General features: G+C 50.7%; 2 protein-coding genes across 14 annotated transcripts in view; both read left to right on the forward strand.

Moving 5' to 3' along the window:
- The window catches only part of LOC128702468 (tigger transposable element-derived protein 1), a 490,624-nt gene that overhangs the window by 271,246 nt on the left and 196,279 nt on the right, over nt 1-23,099 (forward strand). The gene's annotated exons all lie outside the window — the stretch shown is intronic.
- Nucleotides 3,564-23,099, forward strand: part of LOC128702463 (ubiquitin-conjugating enzyme E2Q-like protein CG4502) — a 53,205-nt gene continuing 33,669 nt past the window's right edge. Inside the window, exons 1-3 of the mRNA XM_053796696.2 lie at nt 3,564-4,899; nt 19,200-19,349; nt 22,570-22,689. Coding sequence (XP_053652671.1) covers nt 4,039-4,899; nt 19,200-19,349; nt 22,570-22,689 — 1,131 coding nt within the window. The 5' untranslated portion in view covers nt 3,564-4,038. The remainder of the gene's footprint in view (nt 4,900-19,199; nt 19,350-22,569; nt 22,690-23,099) is intronic.

Below are 23,099 nucleotides of genomic sequence, written 5' to 3' on the forward strand. Positions count from 1 at the left end.
TTTCTTCAATAAAGATTCCCATGTGTTGCACAAGTGTCTCAATTCTTCAACTTATCGGTTTTTATAACCATTCACCACGACCCTCTTGTTGCTGTGACCCTCTTGTTGCTGTGACCCTCTTGTTGCTGTGACCCTCTTGTTGCTGTGTCCCCTTGTTGCTGTGTCCCCTTGTTGCTGTGTCCCCTTGTTGCTGTGTCCCCTTGTTGCTGTGTCCCCTTGTTGCTGTGTCCCCTTGTTGCTGTGTCCCCTTGTTGCTGTGACCCCTTGTTGCTGTGACCCCTTTTTGCTGTGACCCCCTTGTTGCTGTCCCCCCTTGTTGCTGTGACCCCTTGTTACTGTGACCCCTTGTAGCTGTGACCCCCTTGTTGCTGTGTCCCCTTGTTGCTGTGTCCCCTTGTAGCTGTGACTCTCTTGTTGCTGTGTCCCCTTGTTGCTGTGTCCCCTTGTTGCTGTGTCCCCTTGTTGCTGTATCCCCTTGTTGATGTGACCTTGTTGCTGTGACCCCCTTGTTGCTGTGTCCCCTTGTTGCTGTGTCCCATCTCCGAAACATCCTGTCTCTGTCCACCTTGTCAATTCCTCTCAGTATTTTATATGTTATCATGTCCCCTAGCCCTCATGTCCTCCCTGTCCCTCCTGTTCTCCAGTTTCACCAGGTTCATTTCCCTTAACCTCTCCTCCTCAGGTCCGGGACTAGTCCTGTTGCAAACCTTTGAACTTTCTCTAATTTCTTAACGTGCTTGACCAGGTGTGGGTTCCATACTGGTGCTGCATACTCCAATATTTGTGTGTGTACTCATCTAATTGTGGTTGCAGGGGTCGATTCATAGCTCCTGGCCCAGCATGTATGTGTCGGTGAAAACTGTACATAAAGCCGTGTTGTGACTAAAACGTAAATATTAAATATAAATTTTAGATGCTGAATGTATATTGTAAAATGTAAACATCGACGGTAGCCCGTGGCCTGGTTGACAACGCTCTTGCCCCAAAAAAATCAGTGTCCACGGTTTGACCCCTGGCATGGGTGGAAACACTGGCCGTGTTTCCTTACACCTGATGTCACTGCTCACCTAGCAGTAAGTAGGTACCTGGGTGCTGGTTTCCTTACACCTGCTGTCACTGTTCACCTAGCAGTAAGTAGGTACCTGGGTGCTGGTTTCCTTACACCTGCTGTCACTGTTCACCTAGCAGTAAGTAGGTACCTGGGTTTTAGTTACCTTACACCTGCTGTCATTGTTCACCTAGTAGTAACTAGGTATCTGGGTGTTAGTGGACTGATGTGGGTCACATCCTGGGTGTTAGTGGACTGATGTGGGTCACATCCTGGGTGTTAGTGGACTGGTGTGGGTCACATCCTGGGTGTTAGTGGACTGGTGTGGGTCACATCCTGGGTGTTAGTGGACTGGTGTGGGTCACATCCTGGGTGTTAGTGGACTGGTGTGGGTCACATCCTGGGTGTTAGTGGACTAGTGTAGGTCATATCCTGGGTGTTAGTGGACTGGTGTGGGTCACATCCTGGGTGTTAGTGGACTGGTGTGGGTCACATCCTGGGTGTTAGTGGACTGGTGTGGGTCACATCCTGGGTGTTAGTGGACTGGTGTGGGTCACATCCTGGGTGTTAGTGGACTGGTGTGGGTCACATCCTGGGTGTTAGTGGACTGGTGTGGGTCACATCCTGGGTGTTAGTGGACTGGTGTGGGTCACATCCTGGGTGTTAGTGGACTGGTGTGGGTCACATCCTGGGTGTTAGTGGACTGGTGTGGGTCACATCCTGGGTGTTAGTGGACTGGTGTGGGTCACATCCTGGGTGTTACTGGACTGGTGTGCGTCACATCCTGGGTGTTAGTGGACTGGTGTGGGTCACATCCTGGGTGTTAGTGGACTGGTGTGGGTCACATCCTGGGTGTTAGTGGACTGGTGTGGGTCACATCTTGGATGTTAGTGGACTGATGTGGGTCACATCTTGGATGTTAGTGGACTGGTATGGGTGGCATCCTGAGTGTTAGGTGACTGGTGTGGGTGGCATACTGGGTGCTAGTGGACTGGTGTGGGTGGCATCCTGGGTGTTAGTGGACTGGTGTGGGTCACATCCTGGGTGTTAGTGGACTGGTGTGGGTCACATCCTGGGTGTTAGTGGACTGATGTGAGTCACATCTTGGATGTTAGTGGACTGGTGTGGGTCACATCTTGGATGTTAGTGGACTGGTATGGGTGGCATCCTGAGTGTTAGGTGACTGGTGTGGGTGGCATACTGGGTGCTAGTGGACTGGTGTGGGTGGCATCCTGGGGAACAAGATTGAAGAACCACGGACAGTCCTCCATAACGCACTGACTTTCTTGGGCTATCATGGGTGGCTAACTCTCCTGGGTTAAAAATCCCAACAAAATCTTATCTTACAGTACGGTGACTGGAACAATACACACACAACCCGTACATAGGAGAGAGAGGAACTAATAACGACATTTCGCTCTTCAGGAGTTCCTGGAGAGCGAAACGTTGCTCCAGTAAAATGTGTATACACTCACCTATTTACTCACTTTTTTTGTGGTTGCAGGGGTCGACCTAGCTCCTGGCCCCGCCTCTTCAATGATTGCTACTGGGTCTGCTCTCTCCCTGCTCCATGAGCTTTATCATACCTCGTCTTAAAACTATGTATGGTTCCTGCCTCCACTATGTCACTTCTCAGGCTATTCCACCTCCTAACAACTCTGTAACTGAAGAAATACTTCCTAACATCCCTGTGATTCCTCCGAATCTTCAACTTCCAACTGTGTCCCCTTGTTGCTGTGTCCCATCTCTGGAACATCCTGTCTCTGTTTACCTTGTCGATTCCTCTCAGTATTTTATATGTCGTTATCATATCCCCCTATCTCTCGTGTCCTCCAGTGTGGTCAGGTCGATTTCTCTTAACCTCTCCTCGTAGGACATACCTATTAGCTCCGGGACCAGTCTAGTTGCAAACCTTTACACTTTCTCTAGTTTCCTTATGTTCCTTAGTTCCTTATGTGTGTGTGTGTGTGTGTGTGTGTGTGTGTGTGTGTGTGTGTGTACTCACCTAGTTGAGGTTGCAGGGGTCGAGTCCAAGCTCCTGGCCCCGCCTCTTCACTGGTCGCTACTAGGTCACTCCCTGAACCGTGAGCTTTATCATACCTCTGCTTAAAGCTATGTGTGGTGTGTGTGTGTACTCACCTATTTGTACTCACCTATTTATGGTTGCAGGGGTCGAGTCTTAGCTCCTGGCCCCGCCTCTTCACCGGTTGCTACTGGGTCCTCTCTCTCCCCGCTCCATGAGCTTTATCAAACCTCGTCTTAAAACTATGTATGGTTTCTGCCTCCACTACGTCATTTGTGTGTGTGTGTGTGTACATTTGTGTGTGTGTGGCCCTGCCTGTCGCTACTGGATGTGTAAGTAAAGCTAAAAGAGAAGAAATTTTAACGTTAAAGCTTTTTTTGTAAAGTGTAAAGTATACATATATATATAATTGTGGTTGCATATCAGCTTTTGTGTGTGTGTGTGTGTGTGTGTAAGAAAGAGAAAAGAGGTTTTCTTTGTTTCTTCAGGTTGTGTTGAAGGCAGCTGGTGCGTGTCACCAGGACGTGAGTTGGGATCTCACCGGCTTTGATCTCTCTGTGAGAAGATCCTCTTGTTTATAGCCGCCGGGATTTCGCAGGATTTGTGGTCTGCGATTCCTTGGCATGGATCTTCCAGGATAAAGAAAAATGTCCATATTCCTAGTCTCCCCGTGTCCAGAAGTGCGTGTCTTGGAAATGTGTTACCAAATATTTCCGAACTGGTAACGGAGCATCGAGTTTCAGCCTCTGTGGAACTGTGTTCGAATGCTCACTGGATGTACTGCCTTACGTGTGAACGAGGTGTTCGTAAGATTATCGGACATTGTTGGGGCATTGTGAGGGAGAGGTGTAGGGTAGTGGAGGAGGGGAGGGGAGGTGCAAATTGATGGAGACAGTTTTTTTTTTTACAATGGTAATGATATTGTTTACAAAGATGGCGTGGGGAAGGGCGTGAGGTGAAAGCGTTGATGCGTGGACGGGCGGTGAGGGAGGCGGTGAGGGAGGAGAGCGTGGTGGAGAAGGTGGAGGACACCGTCAGGAGGTTCCCTCACCACCGTCAGCGCCGCGGTCAGCCCCTGCGGCGTCAGCGGTGCTCGTCGCTACACTCCCTCCTTCGCCAACAACTCCTGACGCAGGGCACCAAGATGGCCGCTGCTTTCCGAAAGCTCTTCCGTTCCAGCGACAAGTTGGAGCCCCAGTACCACACCACCGAGGCTTCTCCTACCACCACCACTACCACAACTACCACCACCAGTAACAACCACATCAACCACAACACTTGTAGAGACTCCAGCTCTAGAACCTCAATGAACACAGCGGGTAACAGAAGCCAGCTATCTGGTGCATGGGGCCAAGACACCACAGGTGAAGGTGTGGTGGCGTTGGTGGGTGGTGGAGGTTGTATTGGGGCAGGCAGTGGTGATGGGGGGAGTGCTGGAGGCCACAATGGCCTCAACTCTCCCTCCACAGCACGGAAGTTCTTCTCCAGACACACCTACTTGGAAGGCAGCCGGGTAGGGCCTTCTGAGGGAGTGGTCAGTCAACACAGCCCCAAGTCTTCCAGCCGTGGTAAAACTCCCCTGGGGGCGTCTGCACCCACCTCCACGGGCGTCCTCTTCAAAAAGGCATCCCAGGGTAGCAGCGGCGCGGCTGGAGGCAGTGGTGGCAGCGGCGGTGGGATCCTGAACGAGTCCACTACTAAACACATGAAGATCGTCAGAACTAGGAGGTTGATGAAGGAGTTTCAGGAGCTTTCCAGAGGCCAGCAGAATGCCAAGGATCCAGTCTTCACTGTTGACCTCGTCAATGACTGCCTCTACGAGTGGAAGGTTAGTCTTAGTAGCTGACTGAGTACCAGACTGTAACCCCAGTCGAAGTCACTGGGTTATCCCAGGTTCTCTACACACATGCTTGTATGATAATATATAATCTATGTAACTGTATTTGTGTATACCTGAATAAATTTAACAATGGTGTCCAGTAGCTGGGTTGGTAACGCACTCAGCTCACATACTGAGTGTCCGTGGTTCGATTCCCGGTTAAGGTGAAAACATTGGGCATGTTTTCTTAAGATACCCTGCTGTTCCCCTTCACCTAGCAGTAAGTAGGTACCTGGGGGTTAGTTGACGGGTGTGGGTGGCATTCTGGAGACAAAATTAACCTAAGTTGCAGGAAATGTCATTGATGTCAGCTATGGTCTGTATAAGTTGTATCATGTACTGGTAGAAATAAACATTATTATTGCCAGTGTAGTTACAGAAATACGATAGTGTACCATCTTCAGTGTTGATAGTTACAGTAACTATGATGGTGCACCATCTACAGTCTGTGAATACACTAGTCTCACATTTTACGACCTCAACAGACGTGGCACTCCGCCATAAATTTAATAAAACTAATGCACTCTGTGAAGCTCGAACTGTAGTCACTCCACGTACTGTCACTGCTGTCACAGACCTTACAAGATTATTTTATCTGTTAGTGGTGTTTGGAATTATCTTCCCCACGACCCACTCACACCAGGAAACCTTGGTGGCAAAGGCTGTGTTATTTGTTAGTGGTGTTTGGAATTATCTTCCCCACGACCCACTCACACCAGGAAACCTTGGTGGCAAAGGCTATGTTATCTGTTAGTGGTGTTTGGAATTATCTTCCCCACGACCCACTCACACCAGGAAACCTTGGTGGCAAAGGCTATGTTATCTGTTAGTGGTGTTTGGAATTATCTTCCCCACGACCCACTCACACCAGGAAACCTTGGTGGCAAAGGCTATGTTATCTGTTAGTGGTGTTTGGAATTATCTTCCCCACGACCCACTCACACCAGGAAACCTTGGTGGCAAAGGCTATGTTATCTGTTAGTGGTGTTTGGAATTATCTTCCCCACGACCCACTCACACCAGGAAACCTTGGCGGCAAAGGCTATGTTATTGGCTTTAGAATTAGTAAGAATCACATAGAAAAGTGAACGTATGTGTATAGTGAAAATAAGTTGCTGTTCCTAATATTTATTTGTTGTATTTTGTGCTCGTGAAATGGTAAGAAATGATAAGCAACTGTATCAGTCTGCCAATTTGTTTTTTTAAGAGGTTGTGACCTGGACAGGACTGTAGTACCTCCCTGGATGGTTGCTGTCTACCAACCTACTACCACAGGAGGGTAGTACCTCCCTGGATGGTTGCTGTCTACCAACCTACTACCACAGGAGGGTAGTACCTCCCTGGATGGTTGCTGTCTACCAACCTACTACCACAGGAGGGTAGTACCTCCCTGGATGGCTGCTGTCTACCAACCTACTACCACAGGAGGGTAGTACCTCCCTGGATGACTGCTGTCTACCAACCTACTACCACAGGATGGTAGTACCTCCCTGGATGGCTGATGTCTACCAACCTACTACCACAGGAGGGTAGTACCTCCCTGGATGGCTGCTGTCTACCAACCTACTACTACAGGAGGGTAGTACCTCCCTCGATGGTTGCTGTCTACCAACCTACTACTACAGGAGGGTAGTACCTCCCTCGATGGTTGCTGTCTACCAACCTACTACCACAGGAGGGTAGTACCTCCCTGGGTGGTTGCTGTCTACCAACCTATTACCACAGGAGACAAGTACCTCCCTGGATGGTGCTGTCTACCAACCTACTACTACAGGAGGGTAGTACCTCCCTCGATGGTTGCTGTCTACCAACCTACTACCACAGGAGGGTAGTACCTCCCTGGGTGGTTGCTGTCTACCAACCTACTACCACAGGATGGTAGTACCTCCCTGGATGGCTGTCTACCAACCTACTACCACAGGAGGGTAGTACCTCCCTGGATGGCTGCTGTCTACCAACCTACTACTACAGGAGGGCAGTACCTCCCTCGATGGTTGCTGTCTACCAACCTACTACTACAGGAGGGTAGTACCTCCCTCGATGGTTGCTGTCTATCAACCTACTACTACAGGAGGGTAGTACCTCCCTGGATGGTTCCTGTCTACCAACCTACTACCACAGGAGGGTAGTACCTCCCTGTATGGCTGATATCTACCAACCTACTACCACAGGAGGGTAGTACCTCCCTGGATGGCTGATGTCTACCAACCTACTACCACAGGAGGGTAGTACCTCCCTGGATGGCTGCTGTCTAACAACCTACTACCACAGCAAGGTAGTACCTCCCTGGATGGCTGATGTCTACCAACCTACTACCACAGGAGGATAGTACCTCCCTGGATGGCTGCTGTCTACCAACCTACTACCACAGGAAGGTAGTACCTCCCTGGATGGCTGATGTCTACCAACCTACTACCACAGGAAGGTAGTACCTCCCTGGATGGCTGATGTCTACCAACCTACTACCACAGGAGGGTAGTACCTCCCTGGATGGCTGCTGTCTACCAACCTACTACCACAGGAAGGTAGTACCTCCCTGGATGGTTGCTGTCTACCAACCTACTACCACAGGAGGGTAGTACCTCCCTGGATGGCTGCTGTCTACCAACCTACTACCACAGGAAGGTAGTACCTCCCTGGATGGCTGATGTCTACCAACCTACTACCACAGGAAGGTAGTACCTCCCTGGATGGCTGCTGTCTACCAACCTACTACCACAGGAGGGTAGTACCTCCCTGGATGGTTGCTGTCTACCAACCTACTACCACAGGAGGGTAGTACCTCCCTGGATGGCTGACCAACCTACTACCACAGTCTACCAACCTACTACCACAGGAAGGTAGTACCTCCCTGGATGGATGCTGTCTACCAACCTACTACCACAGGAAGGTAGTACCTCCCTGGATGGATTCTGTCTACCAACCTACTACCACAGGAAGGTAGTACCTCCCTGGATGGATTCTGTCTACCAACCTACTACCACAGGAAGGTAGTACCTCCCTGGATGGCTGATGTCTACCAACCTACTACCACAGGAAGGTAGTACCTCCCTGGATGGATGCTGTCTACCAACCTACTACCACAGGAAGGTAGTACCTCCCTGGATGGATGCTGTCTACCAACCTACTACCACAGGAAGGTAGTACCTCCCTGGATGGCTGATGTCTACCAACCTACTACCACAGGAAGGTAGTACCTCCCTGGATGGCTGCTGTCTACCAACCTACTACCACAGGAAGGTAGTACCTCCCTGGATGGATGCTGTCTACCAACCTACTACCACAGGAAGGTAGTACCTCCCTGGATGGCTGATGTCTACCAACCTACTACCACAGGAAGGTAGTACCTCCCTGGATGGATGCTGTCTACCAACCTACTACCACAGGAAGGTAGTACCTCCCTGGATGGATGCTGTCTACCAACCTACTACCACAGGAAGGTAGTACCTCCCTGGATGGATGCTGTCTACCAACCTACTACCACAGGAAGGTAGTACCTCCCTGGATGGCTGTCTACCAACCTACTACCACAGGAAGGTAGTACCTCCCTGGATGGCTGATGTCTACCAACCTACTACCACAGGAAGGTAGTACCTCCCTGGATGGCTGCTGTCTACCAACCTACTACCACAGGAGGGTAGTACCTCCCTGGAAGGCTGATGTCTACCAACCTACTACCACAGTAAGGTAGTACCTCCCTGGATGGATGCTGTCTACCAACCTACTACCACAGGAAGGTAGTACCTCCCTGGAGGGCTGATGTCTACCACCCGACTACCACAGGAAGGTAGTACCTCCCTGGATGGCTGCTGTCTACCAACCTACTACCACAGGAGGGTAGTACCTCCCTGGATGGCTGCTGTCTACCAACCTACTACCACAGGAGGGTAGTACCTCCCTGGATGGCTGCTGTCTACCAACCTACTACCACAGGAAGGTAGTACCTCCCTGGATGGCTGATGTCTACCAACCTACTACCACAGGAGGGTAGTACCTCCCTGGATGGCTGCTGTCTACCAACCTACTACCACAGGAAGGTAGTACCTCCCTGGATGGCTGATGTCTACCAACCTACTACCACAGGAGGGTAGTACCTCCCTGGATGGCTGCTGTCTACCAACCTACTACCACAGGAGGGTAGTACCTCCCTGGATGGCTGCTGTCTACCAACCTACTACCACAGGAAGGTAGTACCTCCCTGGATGGTTGCTGTCTACCAACCTACTACCACAGGAGGGTAGTACCTCCCTGGATGGCTGCTGTCTACCAACCTACTACCACAGGAAGGTAGTACCTCCCTGGATGGCTGATGTCTACCAACCTACTACCACAGGAAGGTAGTACCTCTCTGGATGGCTGCTGTCTACCAACCTACTACCACAGGAGGGTAGTACCTCATTGGATGGTTGCTGTCTACCAACCTACTACCACAAGAGGGTAGTACCTCCCTGGATGGCTGATGTCTACCAACCTACTACCACAGGAAGGTAGTACCTCCCTGGATGGATTCTGTCTACCAACCTACTACCACAGGAAGGTAGTACCTCCCTGGATGGATTCTGTCTACCAACCTACTACCACAGGAAGGTAGTACCTCCCTGGATGGATGCTGTCTACCAACCTACTACCACAGGAAGGTAGTACCTCCCTGGATGGCTGCTGTCTACCAACCTACTACCACAGGAAGGTAGTACCTCCCTGGATGGATGCTGTCTACCAACCTACTACCACAGGAAGGTAGTACCTCCCTGGATGGATGCTGTCTACCAACCTACTACCACAGGAAGGTAGTACCTCCCTGGATGGCTGCTGTCTACCAACCTACTACCACAGGAAGGTAGTACCTCCCTGGATGGCTGCTGTCTACCAACCTACTACCACAGGAAGGTAGTACCTCCCTGGATGGATGCTGTCTACCAACCTACTACCACAGGAAGGTAGTACCTCCCTGGATGGCTGATGTCTACCAACCTACTACCACAGGAAGGTAGTACCTCCCTGGATGGATGCTGTCTACCAACCTACTACCACAGGAAGGTAGTACCTCCCTGGATGGCTGATGTCTACCAACCTACTACCACAGGAAGGTAGTACCTCCCTGGATGGATGCTGTCTACCAACCTACTACCACAGGAAGGTAGTACCTCCCTGGATGGCTGCTGTCTACCAACCTACTACCACAGGAAGGTAGTACCTCCCTGGATGGATGCTGTCTACCAACCTACTACCACAGGAGGGTAGTACCTCCCTGGATGGCTGCTGTCTACCAACCTACTACCACAGGAAGGTACCTCCCTGGATGGCTGCTGTCTTCCAACCTACTACCACAGGAAGGTAGTACCTCCCTGGATGGCTGCTGTCTACCAACCTACTACCACAGGAGGGCAGTACCTCCCTGGATGGTTGCTGTCTACCAACCTACTACCACAGGAGGGTAGTACCTCCCTGGATGGCTGCTGTCTACCAACCTACTACCACAGGAGGGTAGTACCTCCCTGGATGGATGCTGTCTACCAACCTACTACCACAGGAAGGTAGTACCTCCCTGGATGGATGCTGTCTACCAACCTACTACCACAGGAAGGTAGTACCTCCCTGGATGGCTGCTGTCTACCAACCTACTACCACAGGAAGGTAGTACCTCCCTGGATGGCTGATGTCTACCAACCTACTACCACAGGAAGGTAGTACCTCCCTGGATGGATGCTGTCTACCAACCTACTACCACAGGAAGGTAGTACCTCCCTGGATGGATGCTGTCTACCAACCTACTACCACAGGAAGGTAGTACCTCCCTGGATGGATGCTGTCTACCAACCTACTACCACAGGAAGGTAGTACCTCCCTGGATGGCTGATGTCTACCAACCTACTACCACAGGAAGGTAGTACCTCCCTGGATGGCTGTCTACCAACCTACTACCACAGGAAGGTAGTACCTCCCTGGATGGATGCTGTCTACCAACCTACTACCACAGGAAGGTAGTACCTCCCTGGATGGATGCTGTCTACCAACCTACTACCACAGGAGGGTAGTACCTCCCTGGATGGTTGCTGTCTACCAACCTACTACCACAGGAAGGTAGTACCTCCCTGGATGGATGCTGTCTACCAACCTACTACCACAGGAGGGTAGTACCTCCCTGGATGGATGCTGTCTACCAACCTACTACCACAGGAAGGTAGTACCTCCCTGGATGGATGCTGTCTACCAACCTACTACCACAGGAAGGTAGTACCTCCCTGGATGGATGCTGTCTACCAACCTACTACCACAGGAGGGTAGTACCTCCCTGGATGGCTGATGTCTACCAACCTACTACCACAGGAAGGTAGTACCTCCCTGGGTGGATGCTGTCTACCAACCTACTACCACAGGAGGGTAGTACCTCCCTGGATGGATGCTGTCTACCAACCTACTACCACAGGAGGGTAGTACCTCCCTGGATGGATGCTGTCTACCAACCTACTACCACAGGAAGGTAGTACCTCCCTGGATGGCTGCTGTCTACCAACCTACTACCACAGGAAGGTAGTACCTCCCTGGATGGATGCTGTCTACCAACCTACTACCACAGGAAGGTAGTACCTCCCTGGATGGCTGCTGTCTACCAACCTACTACCACAGGAAGGTAGTACCTCCCTGGATGGATGCTGTCTACCAACCTACTACCACAGGAAGGTAGTACCTCCCTGGATGGATGCTGTCTACCAACCTACTACCACAGGAAGGTAGTACCTCCCTGGATGGCTGCTGTCTACCAACCTACTACCACAGGAAGGTAGTACCTCCCTGGATGGCTGCTGTCTACCAACCTACTACCACAGGAAGGTAGTACCTCCCTGGATGGATGCTGTCTACCAACCTACTACCACAGGAAGGTAGTACCTCCCTGGATGGATGCTGTCTACCAACCTACTACCACAGGAAGGTAGTACCTCCCTGGATGGATGCTGTCTACCAACCTACTACCACAGGAAGGTAGTACCTCCCTGGATGGATGCTGTCTACCAACCTACTACCACAGGAAGGTAGTACCTCCCTGGATGGCTGATGTCTACCAACCTACTACCACAGGAAGGTAGTACCTCCCTGGATGGCTGCTGTCTACCAACCTACTACCACAGGAAGGTAGTACCTCCCTGGATGGATGCTGTCTACCAACCTACTACCACAGGAAGGTAGTACCTCCCTGGATGGCTGCTGTCTACCAACCTACTACCACAGGAAGGTAGTACCTCCCTGGATGGCTGATGTCTACCAACCTACTACCACAGGAAGGTAGTACCTCCCTGGATGGCTGCTGTCTACCAACCTACTACCACAGGAAGGTAGTACCTCCCTGGATGGCTGCTGTCTACCAACCTACTACCACAGGAAGGTAGTACCTCCCTGGATGGCTGATGTCTACCAACCTACTACCACAGGAAGGTAGTACCTCCCTGGATGGATGCTGTCTACCAACCTACTACCACAGGAAGGTAGTACCTCCCTGGATGGCTGCTGTCTACCAACCTACTACCACAGGAAGGTAATACCTCCCTGGATGGCTGCTGTCTACCAACCTACTACCACAGGAGGGTAGTACCTCCCTGGATGGCTGCTGTCTACCAACCTACTACCACAGGAAGGTAGTACCTCCCTGGATGGATGCTGTCTACCAACCTACTACCACAAGAGGTAGTACCTCCCTGGATGGATGCTGTCTACCAACCTACTACCACAGGAAGGTAGTACCTCCCTGGATGGATGCTGTCTACCAACCTACTACCACAGGAAGGTAGTACCTCCCTGGATGGATGCTGTCTACCAACCTACTACCACAGGAAGGTAGTACCTCCCTGGATGGATGCTGTCTACCAACCTACTACCACAGGAAGGTAGTACCTCCCTGGATGGATGCTGTCTACCAACCTACTACCACAGGAAGGTAGTACCTCCCTGGATGGATGCTGTCTACCAACCTACTACCACAGGAAGGTAGTACCTCCCTGGATGGATGCTGTCTACCAACCTACTACCACAGGAAGGTAGTACCTCCCTGGATGGATGCTGTCTACCAACCTACTACCACAGGAGGGTAGTACCTCCCTGGATGGATGCTGTCTACCAACCTACTACCACAGGAAGGTAGTACCTCCCTGGATGGATGCTGTCTACCAACCTACTACCACAGGAAGGTAGTACCTCCCTGGATGGATGCTGTCTACCAACCTACTACCACAGGAAGGTAGTACCTCCCTGGATGGATGCTGTCTACCAACCTACTACCACAGGAAGGTAGTACCTCCCTGGATGGCTGCTGTCTACCAACCTACTACCACAGGAAGGTAGTACCTCCCTGGATGGCTGCTGTCTACCAACCTACTACCACAGGAAGGTAGTACCTCCCTGGATGGATGCTGTCTACCAACCTACTACCACAGGAAGGTAGTACCTCCCTGGATGGATGCTGTCTACCAACCTACTACCACAGGAAGGTAGTACCTCCCTGGATGGATGCTGTCTACCAACCTACTACCACAGGAAGGTAGTACCTCCCTGGATGGATGCTGTCTACCAACCTACTACCACAGGAAGGTAGTACCTCCCTGGATGGATGCTGTCTACCAACCTACTACCACAGGAAGGTAGTACCTCCCTGGATGGATGCTGTCTACCAACCTACTACCACAGGAAGGTAGTACCTCCCTGGATGGATGCTGTCTACCAACCTACTACCACAGGAAGGTAGTACCTCCCTGGATGGATGCTGTCTACCAACCTACTACCACAGGAAGGTAGTACCTCCCTGGATGGATGCTGTCTACCAACCTACTACCACAGGAAGGTAGTACCTCCCTGGATCGATGCTGTCTACCCCCCTACTTAAACAAGATGGGTCCTACACAGATGACAACAAGGAAATGAGTGAGCTACTCAAGTCCCAATATGACTCAGTTTTTAGCAAGCCGCTAACCAGACTGAGAGTCGAAGATCAAAATGAATTTTTTATGAGAGAGCCACAAAATTTGATTAACACAAGCCTATCCGATGTTATCCTGACGCCAAATGACTTCGAACAGGCGATAAATGACATGCCCATGCACTCTGCCCCAGGGCCAGACTCATGGAACTCTGTGTTCATCAAGAACTGCAAGAAGCCCCTATCACGAGCCTTTTCCATCCTATGGAGAGGGAGCATGGACACGGGGGTCGTCCCACAGTTACTAAAAACAACAGACATAGCCCCACTCCACAAAGGGGGCAGTAAAGCAACAGCAAAGAACTACAGACCAATAGCACTAACATCCCATATCATAAAAATCTTTGAAAGGGTCCTAAGAAGCAAGATCACCACCCATCTAGAAACCCATCAGTTACACAACCCAGGGCAACATGGGTTTAGAACAGGTCGCTCCTGTCTGTCTCAACTATTGGACCACTACGACAAGGTCCTAAATGCACTAGAAGACAAAAAGAATGCAGATGTAATATATACAGACTTTGCAAAAGCCTTCGACAAGTGTGACCATGGCGTAATAGCGCACAAAATGCGTGCTAAAGGAATAACAGGAAAAGTCGGTCGATGGATCTATAATTTCCTCACTAACAGAACACAGAGAGTAGTCGTCAACAGAGTAAAGTCCGAGGCAGCTACGGTGAAAAGCTCTGTTCCACAAGGCACAGTACTCGCTCCCATCTTGTTCCTCATCCTTATATCCGACATAGACAAGGATGTCAGCCACAGCACCGTGTCTTCCTTTGCAGATGACACCCGAATCTGCATGACAGTGTCTTCCATTGCAGACACTGCAAAGCTCCAGGCAGACATCAACCAAATCTTTCAGTGGGCTGCAGAAAACAATATGAAGTTCAACGATGAGAAATTTCAATTACTCAGATATGGTAAACATGAGGAAATTAAATCTTCATCAGAGTACAAAACAAATTCTGGCCACAAAATAGAGCGAAACACCAACGTCAAAGACCTGGGAGTGATCATGTCGGAGGATCTCACCTTCAAGGACCATAACACTGTATCAATCGCATCTGCTAGAAAAATGACAGGATGGATAATGAGAACCTTCAAAACTAGGGAGGCCAAGCCCATGATGACACTCTTCAGGTCACTTGTTCTATCTAGGCTGGAATATTGCTGCACACTACAGCACCTTTCAAGGCAGGTGAAATTGCCGACCTAGAAAATGTACAGAGAACTTTCACGGCGCGCATAACGGAGATAAAACACCTCAATTATTGGGAGCGCTTGAGGTTCCTAAACCTGTATTCCCTGGAACGCAGGAGGGAGAGATACATGATTATATACACCTGGAAAATCCTAGAGGGACTAGTACCGAACTTGCACACGAAAATCACCCACTACGAAAGCAAAAGACTTGGCAGACGATGCACCATCCCCCCAATGAAAAGCAGGGGTGTCACTAGCACGTTAAGAGACCATACAATAAGTGTCAGGGGCCCGAGACTGTTCAACTGCCTCCCAGCACACATAAGGGGGATTACCAACAGACCCCTGGCAGTCTTCAAGCAGGCACTGGACAAGCACCTAAAGTCAGTTCCTGATCAGCCGGGCTGTGGCTCGTACGTTGGTTTGCGTGCAGCCAGCAGCAACAGCCTGGTTGATCAGGCTCTGATCCACCAGGAGGCCTGGTCACAGACCGGGCCGCGGGGACGTTGACCCCCGAAACTCTCTCCAGGTAAACTCCAGGTAAACAATATGAAAGACCGTGACTCAGGCAGAGACGGTTGGTCGTTGAGTCAACGGACGGTTACTGGTAACTGGTTACTACTACTGAGACTGGTAACTGGTTACTACTACTGAGATACCAACCTACTACCACAGGAAGGTAGTACCTCCCTGGATGGATGTTGTCTACCAACCTACTACCACAGGAAGGTAGTACCTCCCTGGATGGATGTTGTCTACCAACCTACTACCACAGGAAGGTAGTACCTCCCTGGATGGCTGCTGTCTACCAACCTACTACCACAGGAAGGTAGTATCTCCCTGGATGGATGCTGTCTACCACCCTACTACCACAGGAAGGTAGTACCTCCCTGGATGGATGCTGTCTACCAACCTACTACCACAGGAGGGTAGTACCTCCCTGGATGGCTGATGTCTACCAACCTACTACCACAGGAAGGTAGTACCTCCCTGGATGGCTGCTGTCTACCAACCTACTACCACAGGAAGGTAGTACCTCCCTGGATGGATGCTGTCTACCAACCTACTACCACAGGAAGGTAGTACCTCCCTGGATGGATGGTGTCTAACCAACCTACCACAGGAAGGTAGTACCTCCCTGGATGGATGCTGTCTACCAACCTACTACCACAGGAAGGTAGTACCTCCCTGGATGGATGCTGTCTACCAACCTACTACCACAGGAGGTAGTACCTCCCTGGATGGATGCTGTCTACCAACCTACTACCACAGGAAGGTAGTACCTCCCCTGGATGGATGCTGTCTGCCAACCTACTACCACAGGAGGATAGTACCTCCCTGGATGGATGTTGTCTACCAAGCCTACTACCACAGGAAGGTGTACCTCCCTGGATGGCTGCTGTCTGCCAACCTACTACCACAGGAAGGTAGTACCTCCTGGATGGATGCTGTCTACCAACCTACTACCACAGGAAGGTAGTACCTCCCTGGATGGATGCTGTCTACCAACCTACTACCACAGGAGGGTAGTACCTCCCTGGATGGCTGATGTCTACCAACCTACTACCACAGGAAGGTAGTACCTCCCTGGATGGCTGCTGTCTACCAACCTACTACCACAGGAAGGTAGTACCTCCTGGATGGATGCTGTCTACCAACCTACTACCACGGAAGGTAGTACCTCCCTGGATGGATGCTGTCTACCTACTACCACAGGAAGGTAGTACCTCCCTCCTGGATGGATGCTGTCTACCAAGCCTACTACCACAGGAAGGTAGTACCTCCCTGGATGGATGCTGTCTACCAACCTACTACCACAGGAGGTAGTACCTCCCTGGATGGATGCTGTCTACCAACCTACTACAAGCAGGAAGGTAGTACCTCCCTGGATGGATGCTGTCTGCCAACCTACTACCACAGGAAGGTAGGTACCTCCCTGGATGGATGCTGTCTACCAACCTACTACACGGGTGGTAGTACCTCCTGGATGGCTGATGTCTGCCAACCTACTACCACAGGAAGGTAGTACCTCCCTGGATGGTTGCTGTCTGCCAACCTACTACCACAGGAAGGTAGTACCTCCTGGATGGCTGATGTCTACCAACCTACTACCACGGGAAGGTAGTACCTCCCTGGATGGATGCTGTCTACCAACCTACTACCACGGAAGGTGGTACCTCCTGGATGGATGCTGTCTACCAAGCCTACTACCACAGGAAGGTAGTACCTCCTGGATGGCTGATGTCTACCAACCTACTACCACAGGAAGGTAGGTACCTCCCTGGATGGCTGATGTCTACCAACCTACTACCACAGGAAGGTAGTACCTCCCTGGATGGCTGCTGTCTACCAACCTACTACAGGAGGTAGTACCTCCCTGGATGGCTGCTGTCTACCAACCTACTACCACAGGAAGGTAGTACCTCCCTGGATGGATGCTGTCTACCAACCTACTACCACAGGAAGGTAGTACCTCCCTGGATGGATGCTGTCTACCAACCTATTATATATATTCTTCGTTATCTCTGTATGAGGAGTGAGGACACTTGGGGAGGAACGTTTTCTCTGAGTGTCCTCAAGTGTACGTTAGTGCATTTGTCTACGTTCATCTCTCTGATCCTCTTTCATAAAATCTCAAAATCGATTGGACTGTAATTAATGAATCCTTACGATAGTGATCATTACTCTGTTCTCAGTATTACTACACATACCAACACAGGCCCAAGACTGTTCAACTGCCTCCCATCATACATAAACCAAAGGCTCGGCAGGAGATGCAACATTCCCCCAATGAAAGTAAGGGCACCACGAGTGCAGGGTGGGGAGAGGGCTTCCTGCTTTTCTATCCTTGACTCAAGGTGGGAGTAGATAGTCCTCAGCAGATAGTCTCTTTGTTGACTTTTGAGACAACCTATCTACCTCTTCCATCTCTCTGTATCTCTCTCTCTCTCTAATCGGACTGACTTTAACTCCCTCGAGTCAATCGTATTGATTTTGGAATTAAGTGATACTCTGGGATCTGGTGATGAAAGGGTGTGTGTGTGTGTGTGTGTGTGAGAGAGAGAGAGAGAGAGAGAGAGAGAGAGAGAGAGAGAGAGAGAGAGAGAGAGAGAGAGAGAGAGAGAGAGAGAGAGAGAGAGAGAGAGAGAGAGAGAGAGAGAGAGACTGACTGGGGGTGTGTGGGAGACGGGGTGAAACTGAGGATTAGATTTTAGATTAGATTTTGCCACCGAAGTGGCTAGTTTATTGTGCACCCCATATCCATCCTGTGGACGGTAGCGCGAGAGCATATGGATACACAAAAGGCCTAGGAACTAGGCCCCAAAGGGTTAACAGGAATACATATGGATTTATATCTACATATCTATAGTTCACTTATCTGTTACAAGCAAAACTGAGGGTGAGAGACTGAGGGTGTGAAAGAGATTGGGGGTGAGAGAGAGAGAGAGAGAGAGAGAGAGAGAGAGAGAGAGAGAGAGAGAGAGAGAGAGAGAGAGAGAGAGAGAGAGAGAGAGAGAGACTGAGGGTGTGAAAGAGACAGGGTGTGAGAGAGATTGGGGGTGAGAGAGAGAAAGAGAGAGAGAACTACCACCCAGATGTTACCATAGCAACATAAAGACAGCATCCGCGTCACTTGGCTGGCTCATCCCACGTCTTGATTCAAGGAATTGGAGTTGATCTCCCATTCCTCGGGTCGAACCTCATCAGATTTCCCCATCCCCTCTAGATGCTGCACGGCTCCCTACGAGTTTAGCAGAGTGTAAACACCGAGATGTACGAGCCTAATTGTGTATACGGGTGTCGAGTCACGGCTCCTGGACGTTACTGTGTTCGCTTTTATTCCCTCTTCATAAAGCTGTGTATGAATCCCACCTCTTCCACTTCCTAACAACTCTGAGGCTGAAGAAGTACTTCCTAACATCCCTGTGACTCACCTGTGCCTTCTTGTACCCTATATACATACCTGGAGTATACATGGAGGGTACTCCAGGGGTCAGCGCCCCCGCGGACCGGTCTGAGACCAGGCCTCGATATTAAGTCTAGCGAGTGACGTTTTTTTTCTTTTCTTTACGTACAGGTTAAGCTGCTTCGTGTGGACCCGGATTCTGAACTTCACCGAGACATGCAGGAGATGAACGTCCATCACATCTTGTTATCTCTCAGCTTCCCTGAGAACTTCCCCTTCCATCCTCCCTTTCTCAGAGTGTTGTCTCCCAGACTGGAGAAGGTGGGTAGCTTCTCTCTCTCTCTCTCTCTCTTATCCTACCTTCCTGGTAGTGTTGCCTCCCAGACTGGAGAAGGTGGGTAGCTTCTCTCTCTCTCTTATCCTACCTTCCTGGTAGTGTTGCCTCCCAGACTGGAGAAGGTGGGTAGCTTCTCTCTCTCTCTTATCCTACCTTCCTGGTAGTGTTGCCTCCCAGACTGGAGAAGGTGGGTAGCTTCTCTCTCTCTCTCTTATCCTACCTTCCTGGTAGTGTTGTCTCCCAGACTGGAGAAGGTGGGTAGCTTCTCTCTCTCTCTTATCCTACCTTCCTGGTAGTGTTGTCTCCCAGACTGGAGAAGGTGGGTAGCTTCTCTCTCTCTCTTATCCTACCTTCCTGGTATTATTATTATTATAATCAACGGGGAAGCGCTAAACCCAGAGGATTATACAGCGCCTGGGGGGGAAGATGTGGAAGGCATTCAGGCTTAATTCGGGGAACTGGAGCACCGATCCAATTCCCTAAATCAAGAGCCCCTCACCAACATCAAGGAACCTTCCTTGAGGGGTACCTTCCTGGTAGTGTTGCCTCCCAGACTGGAGAAGGTGGGCAGCTTCTCTCTGTTCTTTTGTTTCACACAGGGTTGACAAGGTTAGGTTTAGGGTTACCAATATTATTTACAATCTAAGACCTCTTACCAACATCAGCTCATTTGAAAGCCTTATTAAGACGTATACAGATGGAGAACAGGATAAGGTTGGACCCATATGTGGGCCAGTGATTGTATTTAGTCAACTATTTTGTTGATGCCATTATGCTGTATAAACATGTTCCAGACTGGAGTCATCCTGGAAATAAAGACAGATGGTTGATCAGGCTCTGATCCACCAGGAGGCCTGGTCACAGACCGGGCCGTGGGGGCGTTGACCCCCGGAACTCTCTCCAGGTAAACTCCAGATGAAGTGATGTTCTGGAGAAGGATACAGTGTGTAGTTGATGTTGGGTGCCTGTCTTGTTACCTGGAGTATACCTGGAGAGGGTTTTGGAGGCCAACGCCCCTGCTGCCTGGTCTGAGACCAGGCCTCGTGGTGGATCAGGGTCTGATTAACCAGGCTGTTACTGCTGGCAGCACACAAACTGACGTAGGAACCACAGCCCGGCTGCTCAGGTACTGACTTTAGGTGCCTGTCCAGGGCTTTCTTGAAGACAGCCAGGGGACTTCTTGAAGACAGATAGGGGCCTTTTTGAAGACATCCAGGGGCCTTCTTGAAGACAGCCAGGGGCCTTTTTGAAGACAGCCAGGGGCCTTCTTGAAGACAGCCAGGGGCCTTCTTGAAGACAGCCAGGGGCCTTCTTGAAGACAGCCAGGGGCCTTTTTGAAGACATCCAGGGGCCTTCTTGAAGACAGCCAGGGGCCTTTTTGAAGACAGCCAGGGGCCTTCTTGAAGACAGCCAGGGGTCTTCTTGAAGACAGCCAGGGGACTTCTTGAAGACAGCCAGGGGCCTTCTTGAAGACAGCCAGGGGACTTCTTGAAGACAGCCAGGGGCCTTCTTGAAGACAGCCAGGGGACTTCTTGAAGACAGAGAGGGGCCTTTTTGAAGACATCCAGGGGCCTTCTTGAAGACAGCCAGGGGCCTTTTTGAAGACAGCCAGGGGCCTTCTTGAAGACAGCCAAGGGCCTTCTTGAAGACAGCCAAGGGCCTTCTTGAAGACAGCCAGGGGCCTTTTTGAAGACAGCCAGGGGCCTTCTTGAAGACAGCCAGGGGCCTTCTTGAAGACAGCCAGGGGCCTTCTTGAAGACAGCCAGGGGCCTTCTTGAAGACAGCCAGGAGCCTTCTTGAAGACAGCCAGGGGCCTTTTTGAAGACATCCAGGGGCCTTCTTGAAGACAGCCAGGGGCCTTTTTGAAGACAGCCAGGGGCCTTCTTGAAGACAGCCAAGGGCCTTCTTGAAGACAGCCAAGGGCCTTCTTGAAGACAGCCAGGGGCCTTTTTGAAGACAGCCAGGGGCCTTCTTGAAGACAGCCAGGGGCCTTCTTGAAGACAGCCAGGGGCCTTCTTGAAGACAGCCAGGGGCCTTCTTGAAGACAGCCAGGAGCCTTCTTGAAGACAGCCAGGGGCCTTTTTGAAGACATCCAGGGGCCTTCTTGAAGACAGCCAGGGGCCTTTTTGAAGACAGCCAGGGGCCTTCTTGAAGACAGCCAGGGGTCTTCTTGAAGACAGCCAGGGGCCTTCTTGAAGACAGCCAGGGGCCTTTTTGAAGACAGCCAGGGGCCTTCTTGAAGACAGCCAAGGGCCTTCTTGAAGACAGCCAAGGGCCTTCTTGAAGACAGCCAGGGGCCTTTTTGAAGACAGCCAGGGGCCTTCTTGAAGACAGCCAGGGGCCTTCTTGAAGACAGCCAGGGGTCTTCTTGAAGACAGCCAGGGGTCTTCTTGAAGACAGCCAGGGGCCTTTTTGAAGACAGCCAGGGGTCTTCTTGAAGACAGCCAGGGGCCTTCTTGAAGACAGCCAGGGGCCTTCTTGAAGACAGCCAGGGGCCTTCTTGAAGACAGCCAGGGGCCTTCTTGAAGACAGCCAGGGGCCTTCTTGAAGACAGCCAGGGGCCTTCTTGAAGACAGCCAGGGGCCTTCTTGAAGACAGCCAGGGGTCTTCTTGAAGACAGCCAAGGGCCTTCTTGAAGACAGCCAAGGGCCTTCTTGAAGACAGCCAGGGGCCTTCTTGAAGACAGCCAGGGGCCTTTTTGAAGACAGCCAGGGGCCTTCTTGAAGACAGCCAAGGGCCTTCTTGAAGACAGCCAAGGGCCTTCTTGAAGACAGCCAGGGGCCTTTTTGAAGACAGCCAGGGGTCTATTGGTAATCCCCCTTATGTATGCTGGGAGGTAGTTGAACAATCTTGGGCCCCTGACACTTATTTTTGTGTAGAAGCTGTCCTTGGAGAGGAGCCAAGTGTGGTACCTTGAAAATATTGACCTTGTGCATAACAGTAAAGCCACCCACACCTACCTCTCCCTCTTCCCCCTCCCTCCCCCCCTCTCTCTCTCTCTCCTACCTTCCTGAGCATGTCTGTCAGACTAGATAAAGGAAGTAGGATATGTCACTTCAATCCTATTCTCCCTCAGTGTTGTCTCCCACTTACTCTCCCTGCCAATACTCTTCCTCACATTAACTCTCCTTGCCAATACACTCCCTCACATTAACTCTCCCTGCCACTACACACCCTCACATTAACTCAGCCTACCTCCACCAGGGGTTCGTGATGGAGGGTGGAGCTATCTGCATGGAATTACTAACCCCGCGAGGCTGGGCCTCGGCTTACACTATAGAAGCTGTCATCATGCAGTTCGCAGCCAGCCTGGTCAAGGGGCAGGTCAGTGCTACATAATTAACCTTCCTTCCTCTTACACATACAATATATCCTCTAAAATATTCATAATTACTGAATAATACATGGACAACTCTTGCATGTATATTGCTAACAATACATATACCCTCACCTAACGATATTAATTGGTACTCGAGAACGAATATCGCTAGGCAAGTTTTTTAGAGTTAGCCGAGGCAAAAGTTGCGTTAAAATGTATCGTTAGGCGAATTTAATGTATGCAATGCGTTCGTTAGGCGAGGGTCCACTGTATATATACAGCCTCTCCTCACTTAGCGACGTACTCGTTTACCGATGACTCAGACTTAAGATGGGCTCTCTGACCAGTATACATACCTAAATGTATATTAGAGCTGATTTCCTCTATTCTGTTTATTATATACAATACACTACTT

This window comes from Cherax quadricarinatus, chromosome 98 (genome assembly GCF_038502225.1).
Source record: "Cherax quadricarinatus isolate ZL_2023a chromosome 98, ASM3850222v1, whole genome shotgun sequence".
NCBI classification, from domain to species: Eukaryota; Metazoa; Arthropoda; class Malacostraca; order Decapoda; family Parastacidae; genus Cherax; species Cherax quadricarinatus.